The following is a 19,131-nucleotide window of genomic DNA, read 5'->3' on the forward strand; positions in this document are numbered from 1 at the left end:
AAATAACCACAGTAAAGCTTCATGTAAGACAGTTTCACAAATGATCTTTTTCTTATTGCGCAAAATATTTTTTACAAAGTCTCACCAACTTATGTTTTTGTAACACCCTTTAATAAAAACATGCAGTTTGTGTGCAGGCGGCTGAACAAGCAGCTTGTGTTTGTGGTGGCGAAGAAAGGAAATTATTGGCCAAAACAGGAAATGTTAGAAACATAGTTTCCTCAAAAGAAGGAATCACAAGTGCGGATGTTCTGTGGTTCTTTTTTTCACTCGTTCCGCTAGTTTCGGCCTTTCTCTTGTGACCAAATGTGAATTTGGTTGGTCACAAATTCTGCTGAATTTGAATCAAAACTGAATCTGAATTTCTGGGGCGCACAGAGGAGCAGAAACATTTTATTTCTGGATTTAAACATGGACCACACGTTGCTCTGTGTGCTGGGCGTATTGTGTAAGTACATTACATTTTCAGTTTGAATCGTGTCGGTAAAATCATCTTTAAATGTTAGATGTTAATCGCCGTGGTCAACAGGCGTTGGTTGGTTGTTTAGTTTGCTGCAGACTGTTTTAACAGATACAGTTTGTATTTAGTACCTTCACAGTTTGGGCCTGATTATAAATTCCTTCATAATAAGTGTCTGAACAGAATTTTAGACTTTCAGCATATTTAACATGTACAGATACTTTGTGTTTATTTCCATTTCTGTAAATAAACATTATGAAGCTCTTAAGACACGAAGGTCATATAGAGACCAACCAGGGTGTTAACTCAGAGAGGAAAGTCAGCCATGCAATGTCGTAAACTAACATGGTTGGTGTGTGTGTGTGTGTGTGTTTAACTCACAGTGACTGATTACTCAGTGCAGTTTTATTCTTCCACTGATTCCAGATGAATCACTGAACATTCAAAGACCAGCAGGTCTTCGTCTCTGTGGCAGAAACACAATCAGATTCCTGAAACCCTCCGTTTCATCCACACTGCTGGATCTGAAATACATGTAACAACATAAAGTTGCAAAATGTATTTCAACCTTATGACATACCTTTCAAAAGGTTGAAATACCTTACGAAAGGTGTTTCATAAGGTATTATGAAATACTTCTGCAAATGCAATACATTCTGCAGAAGTGTTGGATGCAATACATTTTATGTCATGCTTCTTTACAGCGACTTTGTTGGTTTCACATCTAACAAAATTTCATTCTGTGCTTTAGTTCTCAGTTTTCTCCTCTGCTGTGGAAAGCCTCCAGGTAAAAGATCGTTCTTCTTTTGTCTTTACTCGAGCTGGGAATGTGGGCTGGTGTTTTGGCCCGTTCCTCCTGACTCACCTGGTGTGACTGAGTCGGGTTTTGTAAGAGATTCTGTCCTTCCACCTTTTTGTCTGTACATAACTTATCTATGTGGAACCGAGATCAGATTTCTGTGACTTCTTTGAAAACATTGAGTTCAAGGGAAGTCTGAGCTACAATTCACTTTATAAATGACCGTCCGGGTTATTGTCGATTGGGAAGAAAGTGACAAATTAAAATATTTAAACGACATTCATGCTGAATACTCCCAGTCCACCAGTCCCCCCTGCAGTAAAACAGACAAAATGTGATGCTGCTACCTCTGTGCTTGACAGTTATTTTGGTATTTTAACATCACTGTGGATTATCAAAGTCTTTAACCAATTTTATCCAGTATCCTTACAAGGTCTTTTCTGATTTATTCCAGTTTAATTTCTGGTGAAAATTTCCTAAATAAAACAGGAGTGAAGAGAGCGGAGGCTCTTTGTGTCCTGGAAAAATATCATTAAAAGTTACAGACATTAGAGAGAGTTTAGCTCCCTCTTCAGGTGCTGATGAATGTGCGCATTTCTGTGTGTTTCATTGTATCTCGTTAATTTTGCACAGTTCATAGGAGATCTGGAGATGAGAATCTGCGGTCAACGGCTCCAAAGCCAGTCCTGACTGTGTCTCCATCGTGGCCGAGTCCTGGAGCCTCAGTGACTCTGAGCTGTGCGGTTAAACCTCCGTCTGCAGGATGGAGGTTCTACTGGTATAAAGCTGTTCCTGATTTATCAAAGAAAAACTACAGATACGAGGTGCTGCCTGATGCCATCAATGGGCCTGCAAATAACTCCATCATCATTCGTGGACAGAAACTGACAGCAGGATTTGCATGTAGAGCTGGAAGAGGAAACCCTGAGAATTTGACTGATTACAGTGAACCAAAGTTTGTCTGGTCTGCAGGTCAGTGTGATTAAATTTAATAATCTGTACGTTTGACTGTCATTTAAACAAATTCTCATTTTGACTGAAAATGTAGTTGAATTTATGCTTAAAGTAATGAAAAGCAGAAAGAACGTTGTGATTGAGAAAAATAATTTTAATGAATAAAATCTAAATAGTGAAGGGACAAGCTGCAGAAATAGCAAAGTTAAAGGAATTAGTTGTTTGAAGATTTATTCATCCATCTAATGAATATGCTTTATTTATTACACTCATGATTAAACAAACAATACATTTCATCTGTTGAAATCTACAAGATAACCCCAAAATGGAAAAAATCCTGTAAAGCACAAAAACACAGATTTTATTGTCAGTTGTCTTTTTCTTGATCTCACTTGGTCTCTCTTTTTTTTTTATTCTCATAATTCAGATTCTCATCCAGCAGCGTCTCTCACAGTGAGTCCTGAGAGAGAGCAACTTTTTACCATTGATGCAATTAAACTGAATTGTAAAGAAAGCTCTGCTGACTGGAGAGTGAAGAGGCTTACAGACTTATACTACCAGTCAGATCTATCAGACTGCTCCACCTGGGGAACAATGACTGGATCCTCATGTACCTTCATCAGTCCCCAGTACAGTAGAGGAGTGTACTGGTGTGAGTCTGGATCAGGAGAGTTCAGTAACGCAGTCAACATCACTGTAAACAGTAGGTTAATTTAAATGTTGGTTTAACCTCCTGAGTTTGACAGCTAACGCCATTTTGTTCATGTTAATTCATGATGTTTTGCAGCTTTTGCTTTGAGTTCTGCTTCATGTTGAGGATATAATGACTTTGATAACATTTAATGGCCTTTAATGTTTGCAATTTAAAATAATAGCACCCTTGTTTTCCTTTTAAGGATCTGAGTCTTTTTTTTCCAAGCTTATTTTAGTTGCTATTTTTTTGTACAGTTTGAAGACATTATAGCTGTATAAGTGCTTGCAATGTCACATGTTTTCAATATACATGTTATCTAATTACTAAGAAAATAATTATTTGAACATCTTCATCTTAGGTGTATGTCCACTGTGAGAGACATAATCTAAAACAAACAAAAGAAACAGACATTACAATGATTTTTTACTTAAGTGAATTGTGTGCTACTGCTGCAAATGAACACCTGTGAAAATCAATGTTAATATTTGGTCCAGCATTCTTTGTTTGCAATTACAGAGGTCGACCGTTTCCTGTAGTTTTTCACCGGTTTTGCACAGCAGCAGGGATTTTGGCCCATTCCTCCACACAGATCATCTCCAGATCAGCCAGATTTCTGGTCTCTCGTTGAGAAACACAGACTTTGAGCTCCTCCAAAGGTTTTCTATCGGGTTTAGGTCTGGAGACTGGCTAGGTCACTCCAGAACCTTGATATGCTTCTTATGGAGCCACTCCTTGGTTATCCTGGCTGTGTGCTTCGGGGTCAAGACGCACGACCCTTCTTCAATGCTGAGGTTGAGGAATTCAGTCCAGAACTACCCAGAAGCTGGTCAATGACCTGAAGAGAGCTGGCACCACTGTTTCCGAGGTTACTGTGGGTAATACACCAAGACGTGATGGAGGAGGACCGGGGCCGATTTTGGGGAACAACCTCCTTCCCTTTCTTAGGATCATTGATACGCCACCAGGTGAGGCCTTGCATGGAGCCCCAGTCCGAGGTAGACCGACAGTCGTGTTGAGCTTCTTCCAGTTTCTAATAATTGCTTCAACAGTTGATCTTTTTTCACCAAACTGCTTGGAAATTTCCCCCTAGACCTTTCCAGCATTGTGGATGTCAGCAATTTTGTCTCCGGTGTGTTTGGACAGCTCTTTGGTCTTAGCCATGTTAGTGGTTGGAGTCTTACTGACTGTGTGGGGAGGACAGGAGTCTTTATGCAGCCAACGACCTCAAGCAGGTGCTTTGAATTTAGAATAATAAGTGGAGTGGAGGTGGACTTTTTAGAGGCCACCTCTGAGGGCCAGAATTTTTGCTGATTGGCAGGTGTTCAAATACTTATTTTCCTCACTGTATATATGCAAGAAAAAACAAAAAACATCGTTATATCTTTTTCCAACAGCATTAGAGTCCATCCTGACTGTGTCTCCATCATGGCCAAGTCCTGGAGCCTCAGTGACTCTGAGCTGTGAGGTTAAACCTTCGTCTGCAGGATGGAGGTTCTACTGGTATAAAGCTGTTCCTGATTTATCACAGAAAAACTACAGATATGAGCTGCTGCCTGGTAACATCAGTGGGACTGTAGAGAACTCCTTCATCATTACTGGACAGAAACACACAGCAGGATTTGCATGTAGAGCTGGAAGAGGAAACTCAGGGAATTCCACTTATCGAAGTGAGCCAAAGTTTATCTGGTCTGCAGGTCAGTGCTGTTTATGCTCTACCAGTTGACATGTGATGTTATTTATCAACCAGATATCCAACGTCCAACTGATTCTCCATTTGAGGAGAGAATAGTGTGATAGTCACTGTAGGTTCCATAAAAATATTTCGGTTCCTATATTTTTTTTTTTGTACTTTAATGACAATCTATTAATGTTTGCTTAAGATAAACAGTTACGTAGCTGAAACTGACACTATTGGGGTTAAATACAAATAAATGAAAATACCAGTCTATGTCATGAACACCAAAAATATACATATTGGTCTATTTTATTAGACCGGTATGTCTAACAAAATATGTTTTATCTTTGCTATGATGTAAAAGCTTCACACGAGGTGATAATCTAAACAAATAAGAGCAGCATTTGAATTAAGATCTGGCAATTTACACTGATTCTTTTCTCCATGTTGTTTTTCAGATCCTCATCCAGCAGCTTCTCTCTCAGCGAGTCCTGACAGAGAGCAACACTTCACCTCTGAGTCTGTGACTCTGAACTGTGGAGGAAACTCTGCTGAGTGGAGAGTGAAGATGGTTAGAGGATTCAGTTTATCATCATACCCTGGAGTATGCTCCAGGGTATCGAGGCCTGGATTCTCCTGTACCGTCAGCAGCCAACAGTCCGATAAAACAGTGTACTGGTGTGAGTCTGGATCAGGGGAGTTCAGCAATGCCGTCAACATCACTTTTGCGTGTATGTTATTATGTGTAATTTTTCATTCATTTTAACAAATATATCATTTCGTTAAAAAAAACAAAAACATTTTCTTCCTCTTTTCTTTTAGATTGAAATTAAATTAGGTTTTTTGAAAAGCTGCTGCCTCATTTATGTTGAACCAATCTGGCTGTAGATTTAAATATCACCACACAAATTAAGGCCAAACTTTGAAATCACCCTGGATTTTAATTCCAACCGGTTTTGGAATTATAACCTGAACTTTCACAATTAAATTAGTGAAGTTCATGGAGTGGCACTTTGACTGGGCCATTTAATGAACACCATCTAATAACAAATTGTACCATGTGGTTGATTGAACACTGTGAAAACATTGTACTTATTTGTTCAAATGTCAACAAAAAAAAAATGCATTCAGTTTGTTCTAACTTTCTCTAATTGTCTCCAGCAGCTGATTTCTGACAGAAACCTAATTTTCTCTGACTGGTTTACAGATAGAGGTCTTCTCCTGGTGAGCCCCATCCATCCTGTGACTGAAGGAGCTTCTGTTACTCTGGGCTGCAGAATCACAGGACTAAACCAACTTTCTAATGTGACTTTCTATCATAATGACAAACTGATCCAAAGTGACAGCAGAGGAGAGCTGAATATCTCTGCAGTGTCTCAGTCAGATGAAGGTTTCTACAAGTGTAAATACTCAGGAAGGGTTTCAACTCAGAGCTGGATGGCAGTTAAAGGTGAGCAGAGATACGATATTTTAATAATTTAACGAGAAATAATTTGTATGACAGTGATCTTGTTTTTGTGTGGAGTTATTCTCTGATCATTTCCAGCAGCTAAACCTGCATTAAAACCTGGAAGCTCTTCATTCCCTGTGATGTTGGTCGTTGGACCAGTGATTGGAGTCGTTCTCTTAATTCTCCTGTTGCTGCTGTGTCGGTTCAGACAGACCAAAGGTGAGGCGATGAAGTGGTGAATTTGGATGTTTTGCTCATTCAATCTTCAAACACAGAACTGAGTCATAAACTGCAACAACAAAAACCAAGAGAAGTGATTAAAAATAATTATTGAATTTAATGCATCTTTTGAATCAAATGGCAAAATTTAGTTATAATAATGTCTTTCAACTGAAGTATATTTAGTTTGAATCAATGAATGAACAAATAAGTGAAGTAAAGTGATCAGATCAGGTATGTTCACTTATTTTATCTCTAAATCTGATGCAGGTCTGTTGTAGCTAAAGCTAGCTTTAGAGTCCAAAGGTTTCATTAACCTTAAACCAGCACAAACTGGAATTATGAGAAATAAATACTTTTAATGTTAAAACGTTCAATTAGAATTAGCATAATTCACAACAAAACAATTGATCAACAAATGTTATCTTTTTTTGCATATTAATGGAATACTGTCAATCTTTGTGCACATTTGCAATTAAAATGCAGCAGCATGTTTTACACTGATGTGACACCATTTGCTTTAATTGAGGCTTCAACGTGACAAATGACCTTCGGGGTCATTACTGCCACCTTCAGGTCAGAGAGCAGAATTGAAGAGAGGGTTTGAGAAATGGCATTAATAAAGTTTATAATCCAGTATAGTTTTCTGTTAATTCTCTTCCTCCCCAACCCTCAACATTTCTGACTGTTTCATTTTCTCCACCATTTTGTGTCAACAGTTCCAGTTTATTCTCATAAAATTCTGACATTTCATCAGTGTTTTTATTCACCAACCCAACATTTAAACCCATCCATCGATGCTACAGCTTTATGTTTAACAGACTTTTTATATTTATTTAGGAAGGACATGACATAAAATAAAAATGTCTCTTTTGTGAAAAGGTTCTGGAAGAGTGGAGACTGTCTACCAGGATGATCAGCAGCAGCCAGTGTACTCCTCTCTCCTGAAGGGTCAGTGTCCCACTTTGCTCTCAATGTTTATTTAACATACATTATATTCATGTTCTTTTTTTATCCATAACGTCTGATTCTTAAAAAAAAAAAATCTCTCTGCTTTGACTTTATCTTGTTTTATGATATAACAAAAAAACATGTATATAATAAAATAAAATAAATTGTCATTACTTTTTGTTTTAACTATTGAGAATGCCTTTATAGACAAGGGAATAATATGATGCCTGCATGTTATCTTTAAATGTCTTTCTGTCTTTCCTTATGTGGCTTATCTTAGCAGAAAAACACAATAAATGTCATTTTTTGGCTTTCAACCCAATTAACATGAATTATATAAGTGTACTTGAAGTTGGTATTTTTCAGTCATATGTAGCTGGTAATTTCAATATAACTTAATTGTTTTGACTACAATCAAGTTGATTCTGTCCCCCTTGAACAGAGGAGTCTAGGTAGCCTGCTACAGTCAACATTAGGCCTAAGCTAAATACACCACGTGTGGAACTGAAACAATACCAAACAAAGTTCATTTATACAGGTAACGTTATGGTCAAGATTTCACAATAGTGCCTAGTGACCAAGCTATAGTTACTGAAACAGGATGATTATAATCATTTCATAAGAAGTTACCTCGATGTGTTTCTTCAAGTTGGACGGGGAGTTTTTGTAAGATAGAATTTCCACATCTTCGGGCAGGAATAACATAAACTGCATGCGGTACGACAAATCTTTAACACCCACGAAAGAGTATATTGTGTTTAAATAAGGCCATGGGCTCTCATCACCAGCTGGTGGTTCCCCTGGAGCCGTGTCCGACGTAGTTGCAGTCGTTGTGGTCTCCGTCTCCTCCTCCATGTGGCTGCTGCTGATTGCGAGACTTGCTTTGTGTTTAATGGGAGAAGCGAAACAGGTGTATCCTATTGGTGGTGATGAACCAGCCCAGGCAAGCAGGCTACCGACTTTGTTCGGTAGCCTGCTTGCTACTTGCTAATCAGTAGGTGGGGTCAAAACACTTGCGTTTCTCTCTGTCGCTTTTTTGTAACGAGTAACTAAACCACACATTGAAAATGTATCGGAGTAAAAGTATGCGATTAAGTTCGGAAATATAGTGAAGTAAAAGTGAAAGTTATCAAAAATTTTCATACTCGAGGAAAGTATGAAGTACTCCAAAATATACTTAAGTAAAGTAGTGAAGTGTTTTTACTTCATTACTATACAACACTGCAATCAGCATGTTGAACCACAGTACAGCTTCGTTTTTACAGCAGTAATAAAATTTTCCCTCAGTTAACTAGATTCATGATATAAATGGTTAAAACTTGTTTTTTAAATAACCTCCATCTATTTAAAACATTAATTTGGATGAAATGGATTTAAGTTAAGGTGTAAAAATGTGGATAGCCGTTCTAATGTTAACTTTCCATCAGCATCACTGACAAGATGAGACATTTTTAACTTTTCTGTGTTTATCACTGACTTGTAGGAGATCTTGGTGTCTACGAAACAATCAGACAGCCTGGAAACTACATACATGGTACAGTATAAAGATTAATTATCATATAAATGCTGGTAAGATTTGCAGTTATACAGCGACTTCAAACAGCAATAAACTGAAGGACTAAATTACAGTTTCAGGTCAAGAACAACCGGTTTATGCTAATGTCAGCACCAGGTCAGATTCAGCCTGGAGATTTTTTCAAGAGGAATGAATCAGCAAAATCTGGAAATGATCAGTGTGAACAATACAGTGAGGAAAATAAGTATTTGAACACTTTACGACTTTGCAAATTCTCCCACTGAGAAATCATGGAGGGTCAGAAATTTTCATCTTATGTGCATGTCCACTGTAAGAGACATAATCTAAAATAAAACGTTTTAAATCACATTGTGTGATTTTTTTTTTATATATATATAATTTATGTCTGTGTTACTAATGCAAATAAGTATTTGAACACCTGGCAATCAGCAAAAATTAACATAACACTAAATCAAATTGTTTTAAATTTCTGTTTTGGGGATTCGAAGTTTCTTCAGAAACTGAAGAAGCATCAAATTTCTCTTTAAAATGTTCTCTTTGGTTTTTCACTCAGTGTTTTTAGACCTGAATATCTGTATTAGTGTGTTGTTATAGAGAGGAGCCTATTTAACTTACATACATGCTTTATCAAAACATCAAACAGCTTGTTTCAACAAGCTTCACATTCTTTGAAGCTAGAATTTCGAGAAATGTCTGTCATTCATGTTAATTACACACTTAACATAAATAAGTGTGTAACTGGAAAATGAGGCTCTAAACCTTCTAGACTGTAAAACCACAAGAATCAAATAAAAATATGTTGAATAAATGCAGCCTTTGTATTTTTGCATCTTTCTAATTACACAGTTTGCATGTTGACATTACCTGTGATCAGGCAGAGAAAAACTACATATTTCATAAGACAACTTCATTATTTTGACAGTTTTAGAAATTCATTAAGATTAGATAAAGTCCTAAAAGGGTCTCAGTAGAAATAAGTTTCCTAGAATGGAAACATTTCAGTGTTTTGTTACCTGAGCCACACATGGTTAACCCTTCTGCCTTGTGTTCTTGACCCTCTTCATGTTTATTATCAAATAAATTTTACTATTTAAATGAAGAATGATTGGGTGCAATCCTGCTCCTTTAATGGAGCAAGAAAAAAATGAGACAATTGCAGCATTTACTGGACTTCATTAAATACATTTGAGCTTTCCATACACATGAACCTCTATCCTTTAAGTTCCTACTAAAACAATAAATGGGTTCAATTTTTCTAGCAACAATAACTACTGTAAGGTCTTTTATTTTTCTTTTTTTGGAAAACACTGACAGCATGCATTTTTCTTTCAGGAAATAAAGTTTAACAAGATAAGAATAGATTCAAAGTATGTTTCCATGGTAAAACTTGCACTGTTGTAATTCATTTAGTTTTATAAACTGTCCTGCCTCATAAAAACTCATAAGATTATTGAAATGTTGCAAACAGTTTGTCGCTGTGTGGCAGGGCTAAAACAAACCGCATCCAAGGTTTTCTTGTGATCAAGTTCATTTTTATGAGAGTTTATACAGTTTGTGCTTAATACCAACGTATGAAAATAAAGATGTCGCTGCGCTGTAGATAATTTTGTCTCTTCGTTTTAGACGGGGAACTGAGATGGGACAGGAAAAAAAAGGTGTGAATTTCATCACAGTTTTCAGAAGTCCACTGTGAGTCGGGTTCTATTGTTTCTCAGGGAAAGTACACAGAAAACAACAAGACTCACTTTTATTGGAAGCAGGTTAGAATCTTGCCACAAAACATAACGACTGTCATGTTGATAGAACTGTTTTGTCAGAAAACATGTTCTCTGTCCAGTTGAAACATGTATGTATATCACAGCAATTAAGGAAAATGGCGTGTGCAGGCGGCTGAACAAGCAGCTTGTGTTTGTGGTGGCAAAGAACGGAAATTATTGGCCAAAACAGGAAATGTTAGAAACATAGTTTCCTCAAAAGAAGGAACCACAAGTGCGGATGTTCTGTGGTTCTTTTTTTCACTCAGTTCGCAGCTTCAGCCTTTCTCTTGTGACCAACATCTGAATTTCTGGGGCGCACAGAGGAGCAGAAACATTTTATTTCTGGATTTAAACATGGGCCACACGTTGCTCTGTGTGCTGGGCGTATTGTGTAAGTACATTACATTTTCAGTTTGAATCGTGTCGGTAAAATCATCTTTAAATGTTTGGACGTTAATCGCCGTGGTCAACAGGCGTTGGTTGGTTGTTTAGTTTGCTGCAGACTGTTTTAACAGATACAATTTGTATTTAGTACCTTCACAGTTTGGGCCTGATTATAAATTCCTTCATAATAAGTGTCTGAACAGAATTTTAGACTTTCGGCATATTTAATATGTACAGAAAGCCAAGTCATTGCTTCTATAATAATCAATGTTTCTGAAGACTGAAGGAAGGATTTTTGTTGGTTTTATACCACGTGTTTTGAAACCAAAAAACTATTTGAAACGACCAAAACTCATTGCTCAGTCTTCATTCAGATATAAAATGTTCATCATTTGAATGAATTTAATTTTTTCAATGAGTGATTCCACTGCCATCTTGGCTGCAAGTTGACGTGAGGAAATGAGAACAAACTGACGTCGATATTTTTGACATCTTCATCAGAGGAGCTGTAATCTGAATGTTCATCTACAACTTGTAGCTCTGAGACTCGGTCTCCCAAAATAGTTTCTGCTTCCTCACCTGTTGCACAATAAACCCTATTGTGCAACATAAATTATAATGGTACCTTATTAGATACCTTTATAATTTATGGAGGACAGGGAGTATTGCAGAACTTTGTGGGCGTCCCCATTTCTGTAAATAAACATGAAGCTCTTAAGACACAAAGGTCATATAGAGGTCAACCAGGGTGTTAACTCAGAGAGGAAAGTCAACCATGTGATGTTGTAAACTAACATGGTTGGTGTGTGTGTGTGTGTGTGTTTAACTCACAGTGACTGATTACTCAGTGCAGTTTTATTCTTCCACTGATTCCAGATAAATCACTGAACATTCAAAGACCAGCAGGTCTTCGTCTCTGTGGCAGAAACACAATCAGATTCCTGAAACCCTCCGTTTCATCCACACTGCTGGACCTGAAATACATGTAACAACATAAAGTTGCAAAATGTATTTCAACCTTATGACATACCTTTCATAAGTTATTACGAAATACTTGTGCAAATGCAAAACATTCTGCAGAAGTACTAGATACTTCTGCATTACATATTACATGCTTCTACATTCTGCAGAAGTATGTAATACTTCTGCAGAATGTTTTGCAGATGGATGCAATACATTTTATGTCATGTTTACTCCGACTTTGTTGGTTTCACATCTAACAAAATTTCATTCTGTGCTTTAGTTCTCAGTTTTCTCCTCTGCTGTGGAAAGCCTCCAGGTAAAAGATCGTTCTTCTTTTGTCTTTACTCGAGCTGGGAATGTGGGCTGGTGTTTTGGCCTGTTCCTCCTGACTCACCTGGTGTGACTGAGTCAAGTTTTGTAAGAGATTCTGTCCTTCCACCTTTTCATCTGTACATAACGTGTCTATGTGGAACCAAGATCAAATTTTTGTGACGATCCCTTGAAAATATTGACTTTTGTCATCTACAATCCACTTTGTAAATATCGGGGGTTACTTACATTAGGAAGAAATTAACACATTAAAATATTTAAACAATATTTCCACTTAATATTCTCCCATCGTTATAAAATCTTATTTCTGTAGTGCACCAGTCTCTCCTGCAGTAAAACAGACAAAACGTGCTGCTGCTATCTCTGTGCTTGACAGTTAATTTGGTATTTTAACATCACTATGGATTATGAAAGACTTTTATCCTCACAAGGGCTGTTTTAAAAATTCATTCTAGTTTAATTTCTGGTGAAAATGATCATAGGTTTCCTAAATAAAACAGGAGTGTCCTGGAAAAATATCACTAAAATATAACGATGTTGAAGAAAGTTTAGCTCCCTCTTCACGTGCTGATGAATGTCAGCGATGGTCTTTAAAAATCCATGTTTCATTATATTCTGTAATTTTGTACAGTTTTGTGGGGATCTGGACACGAGAATCTGCGGTCAGCAGCATCAAGGTCTGTACTGACTGTGTCTCCATCGTGGCTGAGTTCTGGAGAATCAGTGAACCTGAGCTGTGAGGTTAAACCTTCATCTGCAGGATGGAGGTTCTACTGGTATCAAGCTGTTCCTGATTTATCAAAGAAAAACTACAGATATGATTCACTGCCAGGTATCATCAGTGGGACTGTAGAGAACTCCTTCATCATTCATGGACAGAAACACACAGCAGGATTTGCATGTAGAGCTGGAAGAGGAAACCCAGAGGATTTGACTGATTACAGTGAACCAAAGTTCGTCTGGTCTGCAGGTCAGTGTGATTAAATTTAATAAACCATTTGCTTCACTTTCATTTAAACTAGTTCCCATTTTGACTGAAAATATAGTTTAACCTACACTGAAAATAATGAGAAGGGGGAAAAAAATCATTGGAATTGAAGAAAAAAGTTTAAATACAAAAAGAGAGTGACTGTACAGGGTGGAAAAACAGTGATTATACAGAAAAAAATTCTCTATAATACAAAAACACAGATTTTTATTGTCAGTTGTTTTCTTCTTGATCTCTTTGTTTCCTCGTTTTCCAGATCCTCATCCAGCAGCTTCTGTCTCAGTGAGTCCTGACAGAGAGCATCACTTTGCCTCTTTGTTTATGTCTGTGACACTGAACTGTGGAGGAAACTCTGCTAAGTGGAGAGTGGTGGAGTTTAGAGAATCAGTTTCTTCATTATTTCTATGCTCTACCTGGGGGACAATGAGTGGATCCTCATGTACCTTCAGCAGTCTCCAGTCCCATAAATCAGTGTACTGGTGTGAGTCTGGATCAGGAGAGTTCAGCAATGCAGTCAACATCACTTTTCAATGTATGAATGTTAATTTAAAATGTGATTTTCTGAAAAGCTCATTTCTCATTCATGTTAAACTCATTTGCCTGTAGATGTTTTTAATTAGGGTTTAATTTGTGTTTATAACCCTAAACACAAATTAAACCCAAACTTTGAAACCTTTATGGATTTTGATTCAGACCAATTCTGAACTCATAATCTGAACTTTCAAATATAAAACTGAGGCTTTTCAAAATACATATAAAAACTATTCACAGCTTTAGATGTTTTTTTTCCTTTTTATTGCTTTTACACACCAATCGTAAACAACAACATTTCACTTGAGAACCTTTTACAAAACAAAACTCTTCATTGTCGAAGTATGCATGTAAACACACACATGTTCAAAATAATATATTGTTTTGCTTGTAAAAACGATACTGTGTAGTTTATGTTAGCCAAAAAAAAATTGTACATTCGGTTTGTTCTCCATAACTTCCTCTAATTGTCTCCAGCAGCTGATTTCTGACTGAAGCTTAATTTTCTCTGACTTGTTTACAGCTGAAGATCTTCTCCTGGTGAGCCCCGTCCATCCTGTGACTGAAGGAGCTTCTGTTACTCTGAGCTGCAGACTGAGAGGAGAAAACCAACTTTCTAATGTGACTTTCTATCATAATGACAAACTGATCCAAAATGACAGCAGAGCAGAGCTGAATATCTCTGCAGTGTCTCAGTCAGATGAAGGTTTCTACAAGTGTGAACATTCAGGAAAAGTTTCACCTCAGAGCTGGATGACACTTAAAGGTGAGCAGAGATACGATGTTTTAATAATTTAAAGAGAAATAATTTGTATGACAGTGATCTTGTTTTTGTGTGGAGTTATTCTCTGATCATTTCCAGCAGCTAAACCTGCATTAAAACCTGGAAGCTCTTCATTCCCTGTGATGTTGGTCGTTGGACCAGTGATTGGAGTCGTTCTCTTTATTCTCCTGTTGCTGCTGTGTCGGTTCAGACAGACCAAAGGTGAGGCGATGAAGTGGTGAATTTGTATGTTTCGCTCATTCATTCTTCAAACACAGAACTGAGTCATAAACTGCAACAGCAAAAACCAAGAGAAGTGATTAAAAATAATAATTCAATTTAATGCATCTTTTGAATCAAATGGCAAAATTTAGTTATAATAATGTCTTTCAATTGAAGTATATTTAGTTTGAATCAATGAATGAACAAATAAGTGAAGTAAAGTGATCAGATCAGGTATGTTCACTTATTTTATCTCTAAACCTGATGCAGGTCTGTTGGAGCTAAAGCTAGCTTTAGAGTCCAAAGGTTTCATTAACCATAAACCAGCGCAAACTGGAATTATGAGAAATAAATACTTTTAATGTTAAAACGTTCAATTAGAATTAGCATAATTCACAACACAATAATTGATCAACAAATGTTATCTTTTTTTGCATATTAATGGAATACTGTCAATCTTTGTGCACATTTGCAATTAAAATGCAGCAGCATGTTTTACACTGATGTGACGCCATTTGCTTGAATTGAGGCTTCAACGTGACAAATGACCTTCGGGGTCATTACTGCCACCTTCAGGTCAGAGAGCAGAATTGAAGAGAGGGTTTGAGAAATGGCATTAATAAAGTTTATGATCCAGTATAGTTTTCTGTTAATTCTCTTCCTCCCCAACCCTCAACATTTCTGACTGTTTCATTTTCTTCACCATTTTGTGTCAACAGTTCCAGTTTATTTTCTCATAAAATTCTGACATTTCATCAGTGTTTTTATTCACCAACCCAACATTTAAACCCATCCATCGATGCTACAGCTTTATGTTTAACAGACTTTTTATATTTATTTAGGAAGGACATGACATAAAATAAAAATGTCTCTTTTGTGAAAAGGTTCTGGAAGAGTGGAGACTGTCTACCAGGATGATCAGCAGCAGCCATTGTACTCCTCTCTCCTGCAGGGTCAGTGTCCCACTTTGCTCTCAGTGTTTATTTAACATACATTATATTCATGTTCTTCTTTTATCCATAACGTCTGATTCTAAAAAAAAAAAATTATTTTTTTTTTTAAATAATTGTTTGCTTTGACTTTTATTTTGTTTTATGATATAAAAAAAATCATATATTTAATAAAATAATAAAAGAAAATATATTTGTTATTTTTGCTTTAACTATTGAGAATGTCTTTACAGACAAGGGAATAATATGATCTTTAAATGTCTTTCTGACTAGCTTTATGTAGCTTATCTAAGCCACAGAAAATATAATAAATGTCTTTTTTTTTTACTTTCAATCCAATTAACATGAATTATATAAGTGTACTTGAAGCTGGTATTTTTCAGTCATATGTAGGTGGTAATTTCAATATAACTTAATTGTTTTGACTACAATCATCATGTTGAACCACAGTGCAGCTTGGTTTTTACAGCAGTAATAAAGTTTCCCCTCAGTTAACTAGATTCATGATATAAATGGTTAAAATGTTGTTTTTTAAAATAACCTCCATCTATTTAAAACATAAGTTGGATGAAATAGATTGAAGTTAAAGGTGTAAAAATGTGGATAGCCGTTCTAATGTTAACTTTCCATCAGCATCACTGACAAGATGAGACATTTTTAACTTTTCTGTGTTTATCACTGACTTGTAGGAGACCGTGGTGTCTACGAAACAATCAGACAGCCTGGAAACTACGTAAATGGTACAGTATAAAGATTAATTATCATATAAATGCTGTTAAGATTTGCAGTTATACAATAAATTAACTGAACCACTAAATTACAGTTTCAGGTCAAGTACGACCAGATTATGCTAATGTCAGCGCCTGGTCAGATTCAACCTGAAGATTTTGTCAAGAGAAATGAATCAGCAAAATCTGGAAGTGATCAGTGTGAACATTTTCTATAAATCAGACATGTTTTTTACATAATTGTGTTGAAGTTATATTCAGAGAAATATGGAGCTTTGATGCGTCTTGAAAAAACTGTCCATGCATGTATTTTCTCTTTAAAAGGTTTTGAGGATTAGATTTAGATGAAATGTAAAAAGATTTTAGTTTTACACATTTTTTTAGATTACCACAAGATAGATTATGTATATAAATGCTTTATGAAAACATCCCGCATAACTTATTTTTATGATTTTTGAAGCTAGAATTTTGAGGAATGGCTGCTATTCATGTTTCTTCTTGTTGATAATTCATGAGTTGTTGGAAAAATGAACTAAAAACACAAGAATCAAACTAGAACTGCAAGCAGTTATTATGGGTTCCTCGCCCAACCCACCAGCTTCCAAAATTATGGGCAATTGAAATTTGCAGCTACATACATACATACGTACATAGCGATGCTTAATTAGGTATTATGTCATAATTGGGAAAATAAATCCAAAATCCGTCGTTATAACTTTTTTTTGTTTCTTCTTAGCTTATATTATGCCAAGTTTTATTGGGCTGCGAGTTAATCTCAGGGGGTGAGATTGATTTTGGTTAATGCATTCTTCATGGCTCTCTGCTGGGAAAAGAAAAAATCCACCAAACGTTTTTGCAGAGTGTTCTGGTAGAACTTTGCCCATATCAGTTTTGCTTAATGGTACATGCCATTTTCGCGTTACAAGGACAAGTGTGCATTTTCTACCATAGCGCCACCTACAGGTGAAAATGCCTGAATGTGTGCATCTGAGTAGCGGTGTGATGTAATAAGTTGTGCGGGGCAGACTGCAGTATGAGTTTCAGGGGAGAAGAGCATATAATAAGAATAATGGAAAAATGGAGTAAAAACAAGAGGGTTCCCTGCCTTGGTTTGGCCGTCCGCTCGCTCAGAACCCTAATAAAGAGATATTGACTGAATACTGTCTTTGTGTTTTTAGTGTCTTTTTAATTACACAGTTAGCATATTGACATTACCCGTGATACAACTTTCTTCAGAGTTGTTGCTGATTCCTCTGGGGAGGAAGAGTCTCCTGTAGCTGTTTGTGTTACAGCGGCTCTATTGAAGCTGCTGAGTGACTCTGACTTCTGTGCGCTCTGCTCATGGAGGAAGCTTCTGCACAAAGTGACGTAAAGTAAAGAGCAGGCAGAGAAAAACCACAAGACAAGTTCATTATGACGGTTTTAGAAATCCATTAGGTTGAGATTAAGTGCTAAAAAGGTCTCAGTTGAATTAAGTTTCCTTTAAAGGAGACGACATTTCAGTGTTTCATTACCTGACCCACATGTAGTCAACCCTTTTGCCTTGTAAATGAAAAAGGATTCGGTTCACTCCTGATCGTAAAATGAGTAGAAGAAAGGAGACAATCCTGGCACTTGCTGGACTTTATTAAATACATTTGAGCTTTCCATACAACTGAGACAAACTAACTGTCATGTTCCGTGTCCTCTGAGTCTCCGTGTTGTCCTGTCTCCCCTTGATCATTCCCAGGTGTCTCACTTCTGTGATTTCCCTCTGTGTATGTAATGCCACCTGTGTGTCTGCGTCCTCGTCGGGTCCTTGTCGTTTGTCTAAGCAGTCGTGTGAAGTGTGCTCTGTCTGTCTTTTGGTCCATTCGTGTAGCCTGGCGCTACCAGTGTTGAGCTCTGCTGCCAGGTTTTTGGACTGTTCAGGAATATTGTCACCATTAAATCGTCATCATACATCTCATCTGGGTCTGCTGCGTTTCCCTCACTGCTTCCACCACCATACTTCATGACACTAACCTTAAGGCTCCTACTAACACAATACATGAGTACAATTGTTTTAGGAACAATAATTGTGCTGAAAAGTCCTTTTTTTAACAAACACTGACGGCATGCATTTTTCTTTTAGGAAATAAAATTTAACAAGATGAGAATAGATTCAAAGTATGTTACCAAGGCAAACTTTGCACTGATGTTATTCAGTTAGTAATATAAGTTGTCCTGTCTCATAAAAACTCATAAGACCATTGAAATGTTGCAAACATTTCATTTTGCTTCAGTTCTAAAACAAAGGGCATCCAAGGTTTATGTCATCATGTAGATTGATATGAAAGTTTGCACTTAATACCAACGTATGAAAACAATAGTTTCTGTGCACCATAGATAATTTTGTCTCTTCGTTTTACGGGGAACTGAGAAAGGAAGGACAGAAAAAAAAGGTGTGAATTTCATCAGAGTTCTCAAAGGTCTTCTATGAGCCAGGTTCTATTCTTTCTCAGGGAAAGTACACAAAAAACAAGAGTTACAGGTTTCTAAGTTTGTTCTAATTCCTTTTCTGGGTTAAATGAGTACTCCACAGTTTCTACCATGTAATGACTAAAATAAAAAGGGGGAATGGCATAAGAAGAATGGACACATTAGGGCACATTGCAACATTCAGCCAAAACAATGACATGAGTGAAAGGCAGTGACATCACGGAGTGCATGTGCTTCCTGTGTATGTATCTGAATATGGCCATGACAACCATGTAGCTCGGTGTCCCAAGAATTAATCTGATGGTGTTATCTAAGT

The 19,131-nt window shown here is 36.9% G+C and overlaps 1 protein-coding gene across 4 annotated transcripts; it reads left to right on the forward strand.

The window, feature by feature from the left end:
* Positions 1-142: 142 nt before the first annotated feature.
* On the forward strand, positions 143-17,513 carry LOC116732333 (uncharacterized). 4 transcript variants are annotated; one of them, XM_032582427.1, is made up of 11 exons: positions 143-448; positions 1,212-1,247; positions 1,893-2,231; positions 2,641-2,916; positions 4,302-4,601; positions 5,041-5,313; positions 5,790-6,032; positions 6,129-6,251; positions 7,134-7,202; positions 16,317-16,367; positions 16,451-17,513. In XM_032582427.1, the coding sequence occupies exons 1-11, from the start codon at positions 412-414 to the stop codon at positions 16,507-16,509; spliced, it is 1,806 nt and encodes a 601-aa protein (XP_032438318.1). In that variant the 5' UTR covers positions 143-411; the 3' UTR covers positions 16,510-17,513. The 4 variants fall into 4 exon arrangements, with proteins under 4 accessions (XP_032438318.1, XP_032438317.1, XP_032438315.1 ...); XM_032582426.1 differs by lacking the exons at positions 5,041-5,313; positions 5,790-6,032; positions 6,129-6,251; positions 7,134-7,202 and adding exons at positions 13,418-13,693; positions 14,216-14,458; positions 14,558-14,677; positions 15,562-15,630; XM_032582424.1 differs by lacking the exons at positions 16,317-16,367; positions 16,451-17,513 and adding exons at positions 8,686-8,736; positions 8,832-9,085.
* Positions 17,514-19,131: the final 1,618 nt, after the last annotated feature.

The sequence above is a fragment of the Xiphophorus hellerii genome, chromosome 14, assembly GCF_003331165.1.
Source record: "Xiphophorus hellerii strain 12219 chromosome 14, Xiphophorus_hellerii-4.1, whole genome shotgun sequence".
Lineage (NCBI taxonomy): Eukaryota > Metazoa > Chordata > Actinopteri > Cyprinodontiformes > Poeciliidae > Xiphophorus > Xiphophorus hellerii.

Excerpts from the sequence above, each read along its gene's own strand:
- LOC116732333 (XM_032582424.1), top strand. The coding sequence starts at position 412 with ATGGACCACACGTTGCTCTGTGTGCTGGGCGTATTGT. Across the intron at positions 6,033-6,128 it reads GAGCTGGATGGCAGTTAAAG|CAGCTAAACCTGCATTAAAA; the intron begins GTGAGCAGAGAT and ends GATCATTTCCAG. Across the intron at positions 6,252-7,133 it reads TCGGTTCAGACAGACCAAAG|GTTCTGGAAGAGTGGAGACT; the intron begins GTGAGGCGATGA and ends TTTTGTGAAAAG.